Below are 19997 nucleotides of genomic sequence, written 5' to 3' on the forward strand. Positions count from 1 at the left end.
CAGTTGTTCGGGGAATGCAAGGAGTCAGGTTGGTACAGTTACTACAGGGGCTGGCACGTAGTAAGTACAGTGGATGTGGTTATCTGGGTTTTATTTTTGTTTTCTGCTTTATTGCAGTAAAAATGACAAAGTTGTAAAGCATTTAAAGTGTACACCGTGGGGATTTGCTCTATACATATGCAGTGAGAGGACTCTGGGGATGTGTTTTGAAAACAAAAATGTAAGACTATCAATATTGTAGCCAGTTGCAGCTGAACCCCAATTAATGTGATTGGAGAATTTAATTTAATCTGCATAAATATAGCCAAATTCCATCAAACCAGTGACTCATATAAGATTTTTTTTCAAAGCGTGTCATTCTTTGGTTTGGCTTTTATAAGTTACACACACACACACACACACACACACACACACACACGAATGAATACCTGAAAAAAAAAATAAAGTGAAATAACTGAATACCACATGAACTAACACAGCTGTTTCATTCCTGGTGCTAAATAAATATCTGTATTGAATGAGTAAATAGAAGGAGCGATCAATTTAATAATCTTAATCTACTGTGTTCCCTGAATCATAATAATTTTGATATATTGCTTCCTCCAAAAAGAGTAAATACTAAAACACTAAAAAATGTTAAGTTTTCTGGCCTTCATTATTATCCAGCTTAATTTTTATATGCATCTCTAAAACACTCCAGTAATCATGTTATTAAAAATAATGTCTAAACACCCCATTTTCATGACTTGCGTAAATAACGTGTTTTTACAAGTCTATTATGTTGTTTTCTCTAAAATAGGCACTTAAAAAATTGCATTCTTATTTGAAACACTTACTATTTTTCTAATTGCTGAGACTAGCATATAGGGTATTGAGAAATTTCTTACCTTGAACTTGTTTTTTTCTGCTGTATGTAAGATGTTAAGACAAGTTCTCCTTTATATATTAAATAAATAGCAGTTATTCATTTTTGACTCTCAGATGAGCAAAATATAAACAGCTAATTTTTGAAGGTCCATTAAATTTTTGGACCTACAGAGCACACTTCAGTCCACGGGAAAGGTAATTACCCAAATGGAATTCCTAGGGCTTGTAAGCGTCACTGGACCTTTAAAAACTTGTGCAATTTACTCCCTTACCACTGTTAGGTCAGTGTTTTTATGCTTTCCCAAATGCTCCTTTTGTAGAAATCCATTTCTCTTCAATTAATGTATTAAAATAAAACAAGGCCCAAACTAAAGCCAAATCAACAAATTATGCACTACTTACCATAATCTTTCCCCTTTATTATCTGTAGGATTCTGGCAGATGATCTGTTCTTTCCATTGGAGTCTGAACAAAGTATTGTTAAATTGATGTTTATATCAGTGGGATGGCGATCCACAGCACATCTGCATAACGAAAGGGGGACATCCATGATTTCTTGCCAGGATCTTTTCTAAACTCTGACTGGGGATTCCCGACATAGGAACCCCTCTGTGGGCTGGCAAGAACCCGCTGGCTATTTCCTTGGGATCCTCAACAGAAACATTCAGATTTGTTTGTTTACTCTGCTCAAGCTAAACAACCTCTGGAGAATATTTCCTAATTTTTCTTGGTATCTCTCTCTAGTATGAATGTGCACAGAGACTTAAAACATTTGTTAGTGCGTTATTAAGGACTGTCACATATATAATGCACTGGTAAGGTATGCAAGCCAGTGGTATCATCAACTCACATCAGCAACACACAAAATAGAATTAGTTTTGGTATTAGTTTTGTGTTTTGTACATGGAATTGTTATAATCTAAAGCTCAAGCTGCTCTAACAAAGGAAAGAAAGTGTACGCTATAATAATATAAGTAAAATAAAAGAAAGCCGGTCACCACAACCACTGAAGTCTTTTACATTAACTGTGTCTTCATGTCACCCCCAGTCTGGAACTAGAATATTTCCATGACCTAAGCCATTGACTGTAAATTCTATGAGCACAGGGACCACTTCCAGCTTCTTTATCCCTGTATTTCTGTTACCCTATTCAAACCCAGGGTTATAAAAGGGGCTCAATATTTGTTGAATGTTTAAGTCCACGAGGGACTGGGCATGTGGAGTTTGGGTTGGGAAAAGAATGAAGCTGTATAATATAATTTTTGAAGTTCTCACAAATGTGGAAAACAGTGTTGCCTTGTTTTTAGGTTTCTCAACTTTGACATTATTGACATTTTGAGCCAGAGAATTCTTTGAATAGGAGACTAGCAGAGGGGAGGAGAAGGAGGCTCTGTACTGAGCACATAGGATGTTTAGGAGGATCTCTGGCCTCCGGCCACTAGATGTCAGTAGCATGAACCCTTCCAAAAATGTTCCTAGACGTTGCCAAATGTTCACAGGAGGCAAAATCATCCCACAAGGAATCACTGTTTTAGGTCAACAAAATGCAGTAATGACTTGACAACCGAACCAAACCATTAAATAAACTAGAAAACAAAACAACCTGAGAGTAAGTTCTGGGTCTTGAGAAACGTTAAGAGTCACATGCAGCGATCATGTCAGCAGTATCAACAACTGTGGAACAAAAACTGGTGCATCCAAATGATCCCATTCATCATAGGGAAACTACGAGTCTGAGCTGCCAAAGAAGAGTTAGCTGTTCTGTGGCAACAGTCCCTTTATTGTCCTCTTTAATTCAGTGTTTCAGAGTACAATGCCTGGCAAGGAACAGGACACAGACGTGATGTGACTTAAGGTGGAACTAAATCCATACAGGCAGAGAGCGCTTTCCTGTATTGTCTTACTTTTAAAGAAGAAGAAACGACGACAAAAGGTTTGACCTCTTCTTATCAAGAAAGAAGCAGATCTGGAAGGAAAGCCCAGGCTTCCCGAAGGTGGAGATGCCATCAGGCTTAGCTCTGGCTGAATACTATGGCCACTGAGAACCGCTTGACCCTTCTAACCTTTAGTTTCTTACGGAAAAAAAGAAGTTGGACAGTGAAACTCTGTAGGATACCCTATGGTGGATACACGTCATTATACACCTGTCCAAATCCATAGAATGTACAACCCCCAGTGAACCCTAATGGAAACTCTAGACTTTGGGTGATAAGGATGTGTCAAGGTAGGTTCATGCATTGTAACAATGTCCCACTCTGGTGGTGGATGTTGCTACTGGGGAGGCTATGCCAGGTGTGGTGGTCAAGGGGTATATGGGAAATATCTATGCTCCAGGCCAGCTACCACCGAGTACTGCTGAGAGGCATAAATGAACTAAAGTGGTTGAGATACTTAGTTCAGTACTCTGCACCCAAGGTGCTTAACACAAGTCAGCTTTACTTTTAGCCACTAATTATCTGAATTTCCTTTCTGCTTTATTAAATCTTTCTCCGCTTGAAGTGCTCTTGGAGGGAGGCACAAGTTCCCTTTAGCCCCCTGCTGCCTGAGGAGGTAAGACTCCACGGCTTAGGCGTCCTGCCATATGCAAGATCTATAAAGCGCCTCACCCTGCGTTTTTGCACGGAGGGCCCAGGACCCCCAGGAAGGTTGCACGAAAGCTCCAGTGAGACTGCCGTGACTCAGGGTGCAGGACTTCAAAGTGCTGCTTTGCGGTGGTATCTGAGAGTTCTGAGCTATAGGAATGGAATGTGACAGTTTCCTCCACATCCTGAACCCACCTTAAGTATTCCCTGTCGCACAGATTTTAAGATCTGCTGAGATGCCAAAAAGGAAATGAACTGTAGACTTGGACTTTGATGGAGGGGAGATGAAGGGCATGAGGGATTATAAAAATAAAAAGTTCAAGAAATACTCACCTTGCACATAGTGAACACTCAATAAACATTAAATAGCAATAATAACTAGGCTAGTAAATGAATGAATGTGGCCAAATATCCCATAGTATGAATAAGGGACCACAGATTGGATGAAGCTTTCATCATAGAATTGCTATAATATACTTCATAGCATTTTAAAAGTATACCCCAAATTTCTCACTCTACATCCTAATACTCCTTTCTTTATAGTTCATTATAGTAAACAATCAATATGAATTCCTTTAGATTATAATTTTTTTTTCAAGGGAAAAAATGTTAACGTTGAACTCAAGTCCTTACAAACTGATACTGTACCATTGTATGTTAAGTAAAGCTATGATAAGACCTGTAATTTATTTAAAACCTACCATGTGTGTCAGGCACTCTACTTTGTGCTTTACTTCTAGATTTGTAATAAATCATTATAGCCTTCTTGCAAGGTTGCTATTACCACCCCCATTTAATGTGTATGGAAATGGAACACCTCTTGGTTTCAGCTCAAGTCATGATCTCAGGATCATGATCCCAGTGTATTGATTTCAGGATTGTGAGATGGCAAACCGTGTGGGGCTCGGAGTTCAGCACAGAATCTGCTTAAGACTCTCCCTCAGCCTCTGCCCCTCCTCTCCTCTCTCAAATAAATGAATCTTAAAATAAATAGAAATAAATTTTAAAAAATTAATGTGTACGGAAAATTTCATTTAGAGGGGTTTAAGGAGACAATTTAGAAAGTTTATTATCTCTCTAAATTTGAACTGAAGTCTTAATCATTACACTGGTCCAACAGAGTTTATCTAATAACACTCCAGAACCTTAAAGGAATTTTTCTCCATGAATTTGTTCTTTTCGGTATGTCCAATCTGCCTTCTCATCTGCTTCATGCAGTAATAGAAGAAAAGAGTGCTCAGATAATGGGCTGGTGTGATTTCTGGAGGCTAAACCTTGGACATCACCCGTGGATGCTCTGTGTGTGGACCCCTCTTTCTTTTCCCAGTTCCCGAATCCCAGCCCGGCTTTAGAGCAGGCGGGTGGGGGCGGAGGGGGGGGCGCGGTACAGACTGTGTTCTCACCTGCCTGGATCGTGCAGGCCGTGTGCAAACACTTCTGGGGGCTGGTTGGTGCTGTTGAAGTGCGGGTTGCTCCTCGGTATGGAATAAGGCACGTTGCACATATCCGTGTCCACGTCCAGCCGGAGCACCGACCCTGTGAAATCACTGAGAAATTGGAGGACAAGGTTCAGTGTTTTCTGCCTTTGTTACATATTTCACCTAAACCAAATGTGGGGAGGTTGCTCTACAGTCCAAAGAACCATTTCCTCCTTTGAGACGAAAATATTAAAGTTACAAAATTCCGAATCATGGGCAACGAAACCAGGGGCAGGTTGGTTTCAGACAAGCGTCAGCACGCCACGCAGCTCGATGGTGGCCGAGGACTGCAGCATCCACCGCGTGCCGCATTTTGCAGCTGTTCTTTCTCTTTTGCCGGTCCACGCCTTTCCCGCGCCTGCCCAAGCGCCCCTGGAGCCTGGGAGTCCAGCCAGCAGGTGGCACAAGCTGCAGCGCAGAGCATGCGCAGAGAGCTGCACGTTCCCCTGGCTGTGTATCCCGCAACCCACGCGGCACTAATGCACTTTCCAACATCTGGGAACAGCGACTTCCAAATACACCACCAGCGAAAGACAGACTTCCTCATCATTTAATAAATGCAGACATCCATAACAGAAGTTAAATAGTTAACCAAGGCGACATAATTCAAAGACAAGTCTTTTTATTTATTTATTTATTTTTCTTCCCAAAGACAGTTCTTAACTCACTGGCCCTCACGCCTTTTGCCCTGGACTGGCATTTAAAAACATTTTAATGTCAAGGGGAACTTTTTTTCTTTTTTACCTTAAACCATCCATTTCTTCCATATCATCCAGTGTGATCATCCCATCACCGAGAATGACATATAAAAAGCCGTCAGGGCCAAAGAGCAGTTGCCCTCCTAGATGTTTTCTGTGGAGTTCTGCGACTTCAAGAAATACTCTGGCTGTTCTCAAATCAACTTGATGGGGATTTTTTCTACATTGTAGGGAGGAAGCAACACCGTAATTGTTAAAGCTGTAAGGTAAATCCACCGGAAAGTACACCGTACACAAATAGGGGAGGAGGCACTTAGTATGCAAATAAGGAAACGTATGCTTGAAATGGATCTAATAAAAATTTCCGATAAGTGACATTATTTTCTATGTTTTAGAAGGAGCATGTAAGCTGAAAGATAACTGAGGAAAAGTGTCAAAGCTACCATTTCTCTCAGTTCTATGCGGGTTTCAGCAAGGTGGAGATTGTGGCTTAATTACTGTCACCTTAACTTCTAAAATAATTAGGAAGAGAAAATGAGAAAATAAAACTGAAAAATATGTCGCGGGGCATTTTAGTGATACCTGGATACTGTGTATTCCACAACTCGAAGAATGTGGTCATGAGGCCCGATAGCCCATCGTTCTTGGTTGGTGGTATAAGACACATACAGCTTTCCATTTTTCTTGTAATTGGGATGGAATGCAAGGCTTAGCAGACCTCTTTCATCTCCTCCCTGCAGTCAAATGAAAAACACAAAGAATTGTGAAGTTAATTATGTTCTTTATTGTGTTTCAACTGGAACCCCAAAAGAGTCTCTTTCTTTCTTCTGGATAATCTTTGCCCAAACTCTTTTCTTTTCTTCCTTGCCTACTGCACAAAAAAGGATTATAAAACATTTCACTTTGCGGAACTCTTTAAGGGTTAGAACAAGACAATTGTCTTGTGTGGTTATCTAGGCACAAGACCCTTACCCCACTTTTGTCAAGTGATTTGTGTGTGCAATCTCGGGAAGCTAGGGAGACAAGTTTAAGTGCTATGCAGAATTCTTTGCCGGGTTACTAGTTGCTTGTAGTTCATAGAAAACAAATAAAAAGGTTCATAATCAGCAGTCACTTCTAATCCAAGTCTCCTAGACCTAAAACACAGTGTGGCCTGCCAACTCCCACTGTCTTGGCAATATGTTTAGAAAACAGTTAAATTGCTTGTGTAATATGTAAACCTTTGTTTTACCCTGGAGGCATCTACATCAGTTGTCACAACGATGGTGGTCTGTTCATCATAACTAGGTAATAAGCAGCCTTGGCCTATCTACATAGGAATGAGGTATTTTTACATGTATCTTTCACAGCATAGAGCTTTTCTTTATAGAAGGATGGAGAAACCGGAGGAGGCTAAAAACCAGGGCTGGCATGGGGGTGGGAGAAATACTAGAGAGGAAAGGGGACACTAGGAAATAAAAGAAAGATCCCAAACAACTTTCTTTGTTATTATATGAATGTCAAGGTTTGTATACGTTAGGCATGCCAAATGCTGTAACAATTAAAACATCATCATGTTCTTAAATAGAAAGGCATTTTATCTTTATTTTCTGCTAATTCAGCTTGATGAAACTCAATATGGTCTGAGCATTTGTTTTATCCCACAAGTAGTCTAGGGGTTTCTATAATGAAATTAAAGTATCTGAAATTATCTAGATCAGAGTTTTAAAGTTCAAAGTCTAAAAAGCCAGGGAGCTCTTTCTCTGTAGTCTGAGGAGTTATCCAAACCGGCGCACGGTGTGTCATGGAAACTATGAAGCAATTGCGGCTAGGACATCACCTTACCCACATGACTGCATTACACACCACGTCTCCTGTGGCCAACAGCTGGAAGTGACCCCATAGGCGTCTTACAGGAGGGAGATGATCTCCAGCACTGTGACTTCACAAGGTCATGCTCAGTAATGGAAGCACCCTCATGCTCTTGTCCCCAAAAAGAGCATGTGTTGCTACCAAAACTAAGAGTGGGTGTGGTTTGGATTCTACATGGATTGAAGAGTTTAAAGGTTTAGGCATCAAAGCTCACTTAAAGTAAACTTTGCTTGATTTATCTCCTGGATTAGAGAAAAACTGCTTCAGATATATGCCATCCAAAGTGGAGACATCCAAACTTTAAGAGCATGTAAATACTAAAATGGATACAAATAGCCAGAGCACTACCAAAGCATTATTTGAGTGTCAAAAAAGTCAACCTCTTCATTTGCATGTCACAATACGCTTGGTAGGAATTTCAATGAAGACAATCTCCCTGAACGGTATGGATCTAGGACCTAATGATATGATTAATGGAAATGAACCTTTGTTTTTCAGATTATCTTATAGTGATTTTAATATTGATTGGATGTTGCTGTTTTTTAATATTTGCATTAAACAAATATTTCCTCTTATGAGACATTGAAAGCTGGGATGCATAACTAAGACTGATTGTAGAAAAGCACATTTAAACCTCTTTGACGGATAAAAAAGCCGAGGGGTGGGATTTAGTTTGTGATTAATTCCTCTTCCGAGCGTATTTCACTTTACAGCTGTGAGTGCAGGATAAGGACTTTGTGCCCACTTCACAAATATTTGTGCTCCAACTATAAGAAGCTTTTGCTGAAAGTAGTTCTTTTGTAGTTTTTAATCAAATCATTTGAGATACAATTTGAGTTGGAGAGCAGCATGGCTTAGAATTTGCTAGCTGCTTTTCGGGAATTAGGAATGTAGAATTCAGGTATTGTAGAAAGATAGGGAAAGAGATTTAAACAAATCCACAAGTGACAGAAGACAACGGTTCACTTTAGAGAGTCACCTATCACATGAATGAATTTGGGGGCATCACTGGCATTTGTTGAAGTGCCAAATACAGAAAAAGAATGAGACATGTGAATGACCAGAAAATAAATTTAAAATGGAATCTTAGAAAGTCCATAATTCTGAATTTTTCAGGTCGTAGGATTTACATTTGTTTGATTATGACAAATGATTTCGTAATTTTAAAGTCGCTTTGAGGCACAAAGTAGTGATCTGGTTGGCTTAGAAACATGACTGATTCTTAAGTTATTTCAGAGAAATACTCACTTTCATAACTATATTGATGAAAAGTTTAATGTATTAAGTAAATATACTAGAATGTCTCCCGAAATTAGCTTTGTAAACTCTGTAGTGTAACATGACTCCTAGATGTTCAGAGATTGAGAAGGGGGGATGTATCACCACTGTCAGGAGATTCAAGTATCTATAGGCTCACGTTTAGCTTGAATTGGCCTTCAGAGTTACATCTTCGATTTAAAGTATGTGACTGACGAATCATGATTTACCTCTCAAATGCAAACGTACATTTGAGGTAGGGGCCATTTTTCAAGATTTATATGGAGAAACAGGTTGATTGGGCATTAAAGGTTTAATTTTGGAGCAAGGTCTGCTAGAGTCTGCAATGCAGACATTTGAGGCCTCCAGGGCTCTCTGGTTGCTTCAACTATGGTCTTCACCAGGGAAGTGCCCAGCCTGAGACCCTGAGCATTGGTGCCAGAAAGCAGGGCAAACCAGCCAGACCAACTCTCAGGGGAAAGCCCTTGGGCTAATGTTACTAACGTTATTGACTCTTCTTCCTTCCCTCTTACCTCAATTATGTGTAGCTTTATGGAATGAAAATCATGCACTGCTTCCAGAAATGTCAAATTATCAAATTGTTTCTAGTGAGCATCAGGGAGAATGAACCTCTAGTGATTAGTTCAGTCAAGCTGGCTGAACAGGGAGAAAGACAATTAACAGAATGGCAAACGGGAGAGTCATGGTTCAGGGACATTGACTTCTAGCATTATACTTTTGGAAACATTAACCAATGTCCAAAATGCTTATCCTGACTCATGTGAAAAGCTGTAATTTATCAAAACGTGCCCATTATACTCTGTACTCTATTATTTATACTGAATGCTTGATGTGCACCTTGTGTTTCTGGGAATGTACATCAGTGCTAGAAATTGGCAAGTAATTTACAAATAACACTTTAGGGTTCTCTTAGTTAGGGGCTAATGCCTTTCTTTTTCTTTTTTTTTTTTAAAGTTCACTGACTGAAACTTCACCCAAGCATCATAGGCTACCTACCACAGGACACTTCCTTTACCTCTGCTTAGCATTCTCAGAGTGCATCAACTTCTGGGCAGCACCACACCAAGCACAAATGACTTATCAAAATCAGATAGTTGAATGATTTGAAAATAATGTCCTTGCATACTTTGAATTGACCCATGTTTCAGAGTAAATCGTAAAACTCTCTTAAGAGACCTTAAATAAGTAATTAACTGCCATTCTAGTTATCATTCAGCTTTCAGGAGCAATTTTGCAGGCTCAACAGAAAAGAGTAAAAAACCCCAGAGAGTATTGATGAATTTAATGTGAGTACAAGATCAGATGTAGTCCTATAGTTTTGGGACAAACTCTTCCCTGATGAACACATCAGAGTTCTCACTGATTGACCAAGAATATTCCTCTTCTTTGAAGAAAATGGAAATATCTATTAGAATAAGAGAGGTAATGATAAAATGATTATATAATATATATAATATGTAAGATAAATATTATATATATATAAAGATTCTTTTTTTAAGAGACATTGTGGGCATGGTTTTTCATTATGATTTTTAAGGAAAACATTCCCTTCATACTTTCAATGTGGCTAAGGTCAATTTTTTCTGAGCTCTATCTTTAAAATTTGCCTTAATCTTTTCAGGGAACGCTAGCTTATATATTTTAGGAAACAAGACCGGGCAGCACTGAACTATAAGCACCATTTCTCACTTCTCCTTACTTTTTCTTAGTAACCCTTTGGCAAGGGACTAGCTTCAAGTTTGGTAGTCTACAGAACGGCCTTATGGTATTGAGAAAGCAATGAAATGTAAATTAAATGAAATAATGCAGTGTTAAGTTCATGATATGCCTTGTTATATGTAGTCTTTGTAAAAAAAGAAGTTTGTATTTGATATTCGTTGAACAGATATTTATCAAATACCTACTATGTGTTAGGCATTGTACTTGGCACCAGGGATAAGAACAATTCTCTGTCCCTCAAAAGATAAGAGTATACATGAAAACAGATAACAAAGTCAGATAACAAAGTAAGTTTTTTGTTGTTTCATTCTCACCAAACTTCTTCATGATGTTGATTTTTGGGTGTGGGGGAGGGGGAGAGTTAAACATGGCTACACTATTAGAAATGCACACAGCCCGAAAAACAAGTATTAAAGGGAGTAAATACATATTCTGGGTAACTTTGGACACACAGGCTAACTAGTATATTAGCACCCAAGGTTTCTCCACTCTAAAACTTTGTAAGGAAAAGAAAAAAAAGCTTGGTTTTATGAAATCTAAATTACATGAAGAATGTTAGGTTGGGTTTCTGCAAACAATAAGACCATCTTCCAATTTATTTTATGCATATGACACAGATGTGAATGAAGACCTCTAGTAGAATTGGTGGTCTCTTAATAATAAAGGAATTTCTGAGAATTAATATAAGAATAGTGAGGTGATATTTTTTAAACTGTTTATAAAATATATACTTTTATTAGGAGGCATGTCTCCCTTATTGTTATTCACGTATCTATATTTTGTGCTCCTACACACCAGGAAAGGAACAAGAGAACTTGGACACCAACATGGGCTCCTCCTCATGCAAAAACCTTTGCTTCTCTTAGGCTGGAAACTTTTGCTATTCCGAAATGAGAAGTAGGTTTATTTGAGAATTGTTAGTTCAAATACAATACCAGATGTATTCATTTCTCATTGCTGCTATATAAAAATTATCACTTAGTGGCTTGAAACAACACAAATCTATTATCTTAAAATCTGTAGGTTAGCGTCCAACATGGGTCTCCCTGGGCTAAGATAAATGTGTCAGTAGGGCTGTGTTTCTTTCTGGAGGCTCTATGGGAGAATCCATTTCCTTTTCCTTTCCAGCTTCTAGAAGCCATCTGGCACTCCTTGGTTTTTGTCCTCCTCCCTCCATCCTCAAAGCCTGTAACAGGGATGAATCTGCCTCCTGGGCACCACTCAGACCTCCTCTGCTGCCTCTTTCACTTTTAGAAATTTGTGATGCCACTGAGCCCACCCAGATAATCCAGAATAATCTCCCTATGTGCTGTCCAGCAACTCAGTTCCATTGCAACCGTAATTCCCCTTTGCCATGTGAAGTAACATATTCCAGGGATTAGGATGAGGACATCTTCTGGGAGGAGGCATTATTCTGCCTACTACATGGATATTTTAGTCTGTTTTTCAAAAAGGATCCAAAGTTACTTACGACCTGAGCCATCCTAGCCACATCCTACTGGGAGCATCCTGAAATGTGGAGCTCAGCACAAGTGGAGCTCATCTATGAATTCACAGAGATATTTCAGGGAAGCTTTGTCACAGCAAGCACCCTCTCTTGGCTGTCAGTTATGAAAGAACAACCACCGTCCTCTAAGATGACATAATAACATCTTTCAGAATTGAGGAGGAGGAGAAGTAGAAGACCATCAGTTAACATGTGGACACGTATGAATTGCCACAAGCAGAACTGCTGTGTTAATCACAGGATGCAAAGAAGGTAAAAAGTAAATGCAGTAGACAAGCCACTTCTACAAACTAGAGGATTTCAAGCTCACTAAAACTGTATTATTTTGTTTTGTTCATAAGTTTTGAAACATACTGTAGAGTATTAGTTTCTTCACAAATCCTGGAAAAGATGAGAAGAAATGCTTTTCAGTAATTCCAAAAGTATAACTTGGTCTCAGAAGGAGTCAGTTCCCTAAGGATCCTGAGTCAGCTTATAATATAGTTATGGTATAATGAAAAATATATTTGGTCTTTGTCCTGGGTTCCTGGTCCAGAGCTCCTAAAACAGCTGGAATTTCCTGAATGACAGGGGTGTCTTTTGTTATTCACAATAAACCCCTGTCAACCTTACCTGAGTCTATGCTAATGAAGTCACTCTTGGTGGGCCCCTGGATAGCTTTAGGATGAGGGCTGGTGGCCAGAGGAGCCAAAAATGTGATTAGCATTAGCAGATTGGAACTTACAGCAACCCCTCCAACCTCCAGGGGGGGAAAAGAGACTGAAAGTTGAGTTCAGCCACCAGCTCACATGATTTAATCAGTCACATCTAATGATTAAATGATAAAGCCTCCATAAACCCCCTACGCAACAGGGTTTAGATAGCCTCCCGGTTGGTTAACATAATGAGGTGCTGGGATGGTGGCATGAAGGGCCCTGTCCTCCCTCCCCCATACCTTGCCCGATGCATCAATTCCATCGGGCTGTTCCTGAGTTGTAGACTTTATAATAAACCAGTAAAAGTTAATAAAGCAATTTCCTGAGTTCTGTGAGTTAGTAAGCCTGAGGAGAGGCTTATGGGAACCCCTGAATTTGTAGTCAGTTGGGCAGAAATGTGGAGAGCCTAGGCACACTATTTGCAACTGGTCCCGGGAGTGGAGGCAGTCTTGTGGGACTGAGACTTCAATTGGTAGTGTCTGGGCTAACTCTGAATAGTTAGCATCAGAATTGAAATTACTGGACACCCAGCTGGTGCTGAATAATTGGTTGGTGTGAGCAAAAACTCTCATTTGGTGTCAGAAAGCACTCCAGAGAAAATCTGAGAGGTTCATTAGCCCATCCGCCTTGCCAGGGAGAAAGAGAGCATGATCTACTCTGTTGAAGAAATTGAAGTTAAAGAGTACTTGGGAAAAATTTGGTAGTTTTCCTGTCATATAAATCTTTCTTAGAGATTAACATTTCCATAAAATGTCTTGTGTCATTTTATTATTCACTCTTTGTTGGTTTTTTTTTTCCACCTTAATTCTCTGAGAATGAAAGCAGCCACAATATACTGCAGACCTATTATAATAGTCATAGTTTTCTTCTTTTCTTTTAAAACGTCCCCTATTTTTTCAGATTTGGCTTTTCTTTTAGATATGTTTTTAACTTACTCTAATTATTCTCTTGGTTTCCTGAAAACTGAATTCTCTTCAAGGCACTGTCTTGTCTCTTCAAGGCTGTATTTTTGTTTCATCGTATTCACCCACTGTTCTAGTTCTCCAAGAAGTATACACAATTTTCAAATGCTTGCAGGACCCAAGCTCGCCTCTACCACACTTCCCTGACAAAGAAATCTGACCTGTTTCATATGAGGTTGGAAAGCTGCGGGAGGACACCCGGCAATTCGGAGTTTTTAGGAAGTTTCTCATGAAGTATATGATTTCTGTTATGTAGCAATTGGTCCATGCCAAATCTGTGTTCAGGACTATACGTTTTGTCTCCTGAAGCCAATGTGAAAACAGACTTAAAAAGTACAAATGAGAGCTATTCTGGATAGAAACCGCTAGACCACTAGCTTTCCTCAACAATTCTCTTCCCCGCTCTTTTCAAACATAAACAAAATAAATCAGTCTTGCTGGGTTTAAGTTACGACCTACACCGAGGAAAGATACTAGAAGTGGTTCTTTCTAGAAATACAGCTTCCTAGTTGCTTCTTATTCCAAATATTAATGTTTTCTTGATATCTCACACCTATGGGGGAAAAAACATATAAACATACTCAATTATGTACTTAAAAACTATTATGGCCTGAATATTTTATGTATAAGATTTATTTTACATAAACTTTATATTTGTCAGATGGAATGAAATTTCATATTTCTATTTTCCCTTAAGCTTTTCACCTATTTGAACTATGATATTTGATATAGTATGGCATATTAGACAGTAGATTGACTTGGACCTTTTATCTTGTCCAGGCTGTGGTGAGTTGCCATAAAACCTGTAATAGGTGCTACCCAAGGAATCCACTATGATACCAGGGAACGGCTTGAACACTGGGCTCTTTTTGTCTCAATATGTGTCACAGGATAATAGTATCTGTGGTATTCCAAAGTTCAGTTCTTTAAAACACCTTCTCTAAAAGAAAAAAAAATGCCTCAATAAAATTAAACTGTGTGAAACATCTATTTGAAATAACAAAATAATAAAACTACAAAAAGTATCAATTCTCCAAAGCAAAATCTTGACTCTAAACACTCTTTTGAAGAAGGAAATTTCATAGAGATGTTGGAAGCATTTAGAGAAAGCCAAGCTTTTATGCTGTGTGTTTAGGCTACATGAAAATAAATTAACAAGAGTTTGACAAAAACTACAAGAATATTCATGAGAAATTAAAAATGAATAAAGATGATAATCAAAAAGAGTTTTGTAGCTATACTAAACTTTGATATGACAACCTAGCGGTTTAATAGTTTTTGGACCTTAGATTTGAAAAAGTACACACTTCTAGACTGAACTGTAAATGGATAAAATATTGGGCAGCGACCTTGTTAGACACAGCAAAATGTCAGATATGTAAATTAGGAACTAGACCAATTCTCCACTAGACTGCAAGCTGCTGGAAGGCAGGGATCTCTGGTCTTTTTGGTGTCTTGGGAAGAATCTTACCTACATTGGAAGCCTCGTTATAAAAGGTAACAGTGAATTCTTCCTATGTGCCAGAGACCACGCTAAGTAATTTACAAGCATTATCTTGCTTAAATTTTATAACAACTCTAGAGTTTAATACTATTTTGTCATTATCTTTATGTTCTGGATAAGGACACAGAGGCATAGAGGATTTAAATAACTTGTCCAAAATGTACAACCACAAGTGGCAAAGCAGAGATTGTGACTGAAGGACAAATAATGTAAACTATTATGTGACACTGTCCCATCAACTATTTCCTAAATGAAGAAATGAACAAACAATGGATAGATTGTATTTCCTCATCAGTATCCATTGCTCATGGCTTGAGGCATTTCTGAAACCGTTTTACTTAAATTTCCAAAGCTTTATGAGGGAATAAAATGAAGGTTATAACTCCAGTTATTTTAACACAAAGGTTAAATTAGTTTTAGGGCAATGAATATCAGTATACATTTTACAATGTATATCAGTCAGCTGATACCTGACTATCCGGAAAAAAAAAATCCTGATTCGTGTATATTTCCATGGTGTAAGTACTTTCACCGTGGCCAATTTCAAAGCAGCAAGTTGATGTCACTGACTGGTATGTGAAGAGATGAGCACATTTAGCTCTAGCAAGCCCATGACCACCATTGTAGAATACTTCTATTCTCCTTCGAACCTCTTTCGTTCTTTCCCTCCTTTAATATCGTGCTCCTTTCTTTTTTCTCCTGCTTTAAAATTTTAATTTACCTGTCCCTTTCAATGTGAAACACCCAAATATTTTTGTGAGTTAAGCAGGGGTTTAAAATAATTAAATAAATCATTATTTAAATATGAGGGAGGAGGAATTTCTTACTGGATTTTTATTTACTTTATTCATTATTATTGTTGTTGCTTTTCTTACTGGATTTTTAAGTGAAACATACATAAAAACTAAAATACTACCTAAAAATAGAACAGAACACTCAAGAATCCTTTCAGCGGGTTTACTTGGTTATTTAATGGGGCAGGTGAAAACTTCTCAGGATCTTTCCTCCCACTCATAATGTTGCTTAGATAATCAAAGAATGTAAAATCACTTTGTAAATTCCACATGGTATTTGAATAAAAGTTAACTATTACAATGGAGAGAGTGGTAAGAGTCATCCTCAAATTCAACTGACCTGTAAAATAGTAAGATTTTGGAAGGGAATGTTATTTTGAAATAGAGAATGTGTAGTCCTACATTTTAATTGGATGAGGAATACATTTAAATTATGTATGGAAAGTATTATCTGCTGTCTACCATTCAAAGAAATTTTAGACTTCAGAAAACTATAAGCATGGAAAAGCATATTTATACTTATATTTACCACTAGACTACCACATAGCTTTGATAAAGAACACTCCATATCTCTTCAAAAGATTTAGATGATATCTATTACCAATGACTTATTAATAAATGATTTGCAAGACTGGAGGTAATCAGATTTTATCTTTGAGTTGAAACATATGTTTCAATTGGCCACTGTGGGATTATTCTTTTTTTCTTAGTTAAACAAATACATATAGTGTTCATACACTCTAAGGTTAGACATGAAGTGATTTCTTTAGAAATTAACCCCAACATTTGAATGTTCTCTAATGATACTGATGCAGATTACGATGACCTTTCCTCCCTACCAAAAACAAACTTTATCTAAAAACACACATCCAAGATTATGATAAAACATATGCATTCTTGATACTGGCTGACAAAGCTGTGACAATGAGTCAGAACAATATTGAGTAGTACAATGCACTTACATGAAGAAAAGATGCTGAATTTAGATTCAAATTTGTATATCCAATTATAAGCTAAGGAAGAATTTAAGATTATTCAAAAAGTGCATAAGATAATGCACATCCACTCAAAAATATACATATACCCAAAGAATAAAGGAAATATTTGTATTTGGGGGACTTTCATTTTTTTCCCATCTTATACTGTCTCAGGGATTCCTTCCTAGGATCATTCTTAAAGTATATTATTTTCAAAAAATTGTTAAATTGATAAACTTTGGGCAAAACTTTCTAGAAATTTCTGCAAAGTCCCCAAATTAATTTTACTTGATGAGTAGGAAAAAGATGTCCTTCTATTGTTTTACAGCTTAGAAATATCTTTCTTAGAATGACTTGGTCTATAATAAGGAAAAATAATTTTTCATTGTTTATTAATAAAGATCTTAAGAAAGTTAATTGTTCTTATGTTTGTAAGAATAAAAGTAGATTTTTATGGAGTTATTAGGAATATTGAATCTTTAATTGGAAAACTAATGAAATAAAATGGACTAATATAATTTCATTTACTATCCTTAAAACTAACATCTTTGAGGTACAAATTTTAGTCTGACTATTTTGTTTTAAACATTAAACCTAGAAATATAAAGCATGTTCCTTTGATAGTTTCACCTGGTCTATACCTCTGTGGCTTGAGAAGTCTTTTTGTCCTGTCTGAAAATGGAAGATTCAGGGTGCTTTCAAAGAAAGAATCACAATATTAAAAATAAATGCTTAACTACAACAAAGGGTACAAAATTGTTTTTAATAAATTTGACCTCTTCCTTTTATCAAATTTATTGTTTATGATGTGTGGCTAATATGGTGGTCATGCAGCTAAAAGCATTATCTTCAATTCATTATATGGAAATATAACACTAGGACACTTGAGTTTCATAGACATGTTTCACTGCTTTTTGCCATTAAATATTTCCTATTGTTACTCTAAGAACTCAATTGACTTATATGAGACCAAACATTAAACAATTAAGTAAGATTATTGCTTTGAAAAGAAACCTTGAAAAAAAAAGCCTTCACAATTTAGACCACCAACGAGCACTAATAAATTTAAGAAAATATGAGATTTCCTCTATGTGACTTCTCTTCAAAGTTATACAATAGATTACTGCAACTTCAAGGTCATATAAGAATTATGGTACTTTGAAAATTATTTTCTGAGTAGGGTTTGTATATATGTAATTTGTATGTCAATTAAACTGACAATTTATCAAAATAGCAAAATCAAATTCTTTGAATCTTTGATACTTTCATTAATCACTATCTAGCAAAATGATAAAAACACAGGATTTCGGCAACACGAAAAAACTAAAAAATGATCAATTAAAACATTTTTGCATTGAAAAACCACCCCTATTCCAAAGTAACAATAGCTATAAATCAACATTTAGAAAACGGCCTTTTGCTATGTGTCAGATATTCAAATTCAGCAACTCTTTGATATTTAACATATTATATATTTATACTAATTCTGAACAAAAACAATTAATACATTTTTCTGAAAAATCTATCCTGAGTGTTAAATTATATAAAAACTTAAAATATAAATTTTTGCAGTTCCGTGTTTTCTGTAATCAGGAAAGTATGATACTCTTCCATTAGGATGGAGTAAGTGTGGGAACCATATGTTATTACATGGTTTTTCAGGTACCTGAAAAAATCCACATTAAAGATAGGAAACGAATTATAAAAATGTAAAGAAAGACTAAAAGGAAGGCTTGAATTTCTTAAGTTCAAAAAAGAAAAAAAAATCTGAGAACACGTACCTTGCCTCAAATACATGAAGATGAATTTTAAGGAAGACAATGTCTGGTTATTCACCTTTTCCATGGAAGTGTCACAAAAGGACAATTTTCAATGCACAGGAAGATCTGTTCCCTACAATTCTTAATATAATGCCACATTTTCTTTAAATATTTAGGGATAATAAAACTGGGGGCCAAAAGGGAGAATTTGGGGAAATTTCTGATATTCAAATTGCATGAGATTGTGTTCTTTTTTTTTTTTTTTTTTTAAAGATTTTATCTATTTATTTGACAGACAGAGAGCACAAGTAGGCAGAGAGGCAGGCAAAGAGAGAGGAGGAAGCAGGCTCCCTGCTGAGCAGAGAGCCCTATGCGGGGCTCGATCCCAGGACCCTGGGATCATGACCTGAGCTGAAGGCAGAGGCTTTAACCCAGTGAGCCACCCAGGTGGCCCAAGACTGTGTTCTTAGATGACTGAGGGAAGCGCCAAAGAGAGAAAGACAAAGTAGAGTTTTCTAAGGTCTATAATTCAACATCTGTAGCAATTTGGACAAAACTGATGGCATGTGAATGCTTCCCATTTGAATGCACAGTTCCTGGTTGTAAATCAAATGAAGTGTTTATAAAGGTTCCACTTTCCTGATGGGCAGCACCCACCCTCTGCAACACCTGTAATGTCATTACCATTTATCCTCTCCGATGGCACAGTCCTTGCTCTCAGATTCCCAGCACTCCACTCAGTCATCAGGGGTAAATATGGTAAGCCAGTTGCTTCTGTGTCATGGTGCATCAAATTCCTATCCATTTGTGTTGAAGAGCATGGGCTCACGGGTTCAGGTTGCCTGGGTTTGGAACTTGGTTCCTTCACTTGCTAGCTTTTTGACTTAGCCTCTCTGTGTCTCAGTTTAATCACCTTCGAAACAGGGACATTTCCTGTCTCCTAGGTTGTCCAGGAGTAGTTAAGGGAGAAAGTATAGATTGGGCCCCCCACGCTGTTGGTACTCAGTACATGTGAGCCACTGTTACTCTATGCCATGGCCACGGCTATTGTGTTTTAGTTGGTGAAAGAGACTTCCAACAAGTGAGCCCTCAAATAAATACATAATTAAATTTTGAAAAGGACTCTAAAAGAATAGGGAGTTAGGGGAGAGCCTATCAGGGGAAATCTAATTTAGAGAGGGGGGTCAGGGAAGACCTCTGTGAAGATATACATTCAAGCCAAGACTTTGGGTCGGTGGGGGGCAGAGAAGGAAAGGGGAGAAAAGTCAGAGGAAAGAAAAGTAGCATCTCCCAGAGAGTTTTATTGAGTATAATTCTTTGGGAAA

At 37.6% G+C, this 19997-nt stretch overlaps 1 protein-coding gene across 1 annotated transcript in view; it reads right to left on the minus strand.

Moving 5' to 3' along the window:
* Window positions 1–19997, minus strand: part of LOC111156387 (hedgehog interacting protein) — a 90008-nt gene that overhangs the window by 26585 nt on the left and 43426 nt on the right. Inside the window, exons 5-8 of the mRNA XM_022517234.1 lie at window positions 6208–6359; window positions 5672–5845; window positions 4853–4996; window positions 1270–1391 (exon numbers count right to left, since the gene is read on the minus strand). Coding sequence (XP_022372942.1) covers window positions 1270–1391; window positions 4853–4996; window positions 5672–5845; window positions 6208–6359 — 592 coding nt within the window. The remainder of the gene's footprint in view (window positions 1–1269; window positions 1392–4852; window positions 4997–5671; window positions 5846–6207; window positions 6360–19997) is intronic.

The sequence above is a fragment of the Enhydra lutris genome, unplaced genomic scaffold, assembly GCF_002288905.1.
Source record: "Enhydra lutris kenyoni isolate GAN:26980312 unplaced genomic scaffold, ASM228890v2 scaffoldscaffold3, whole genome shotgun sequence".
Taxonomy (NCBI): domain Eukaryota; kingdom Metazoa; phylum Chordata; class Mammalia; order Carnivora; family Mustelidae; genus Enhydra; species Enhydra lutris.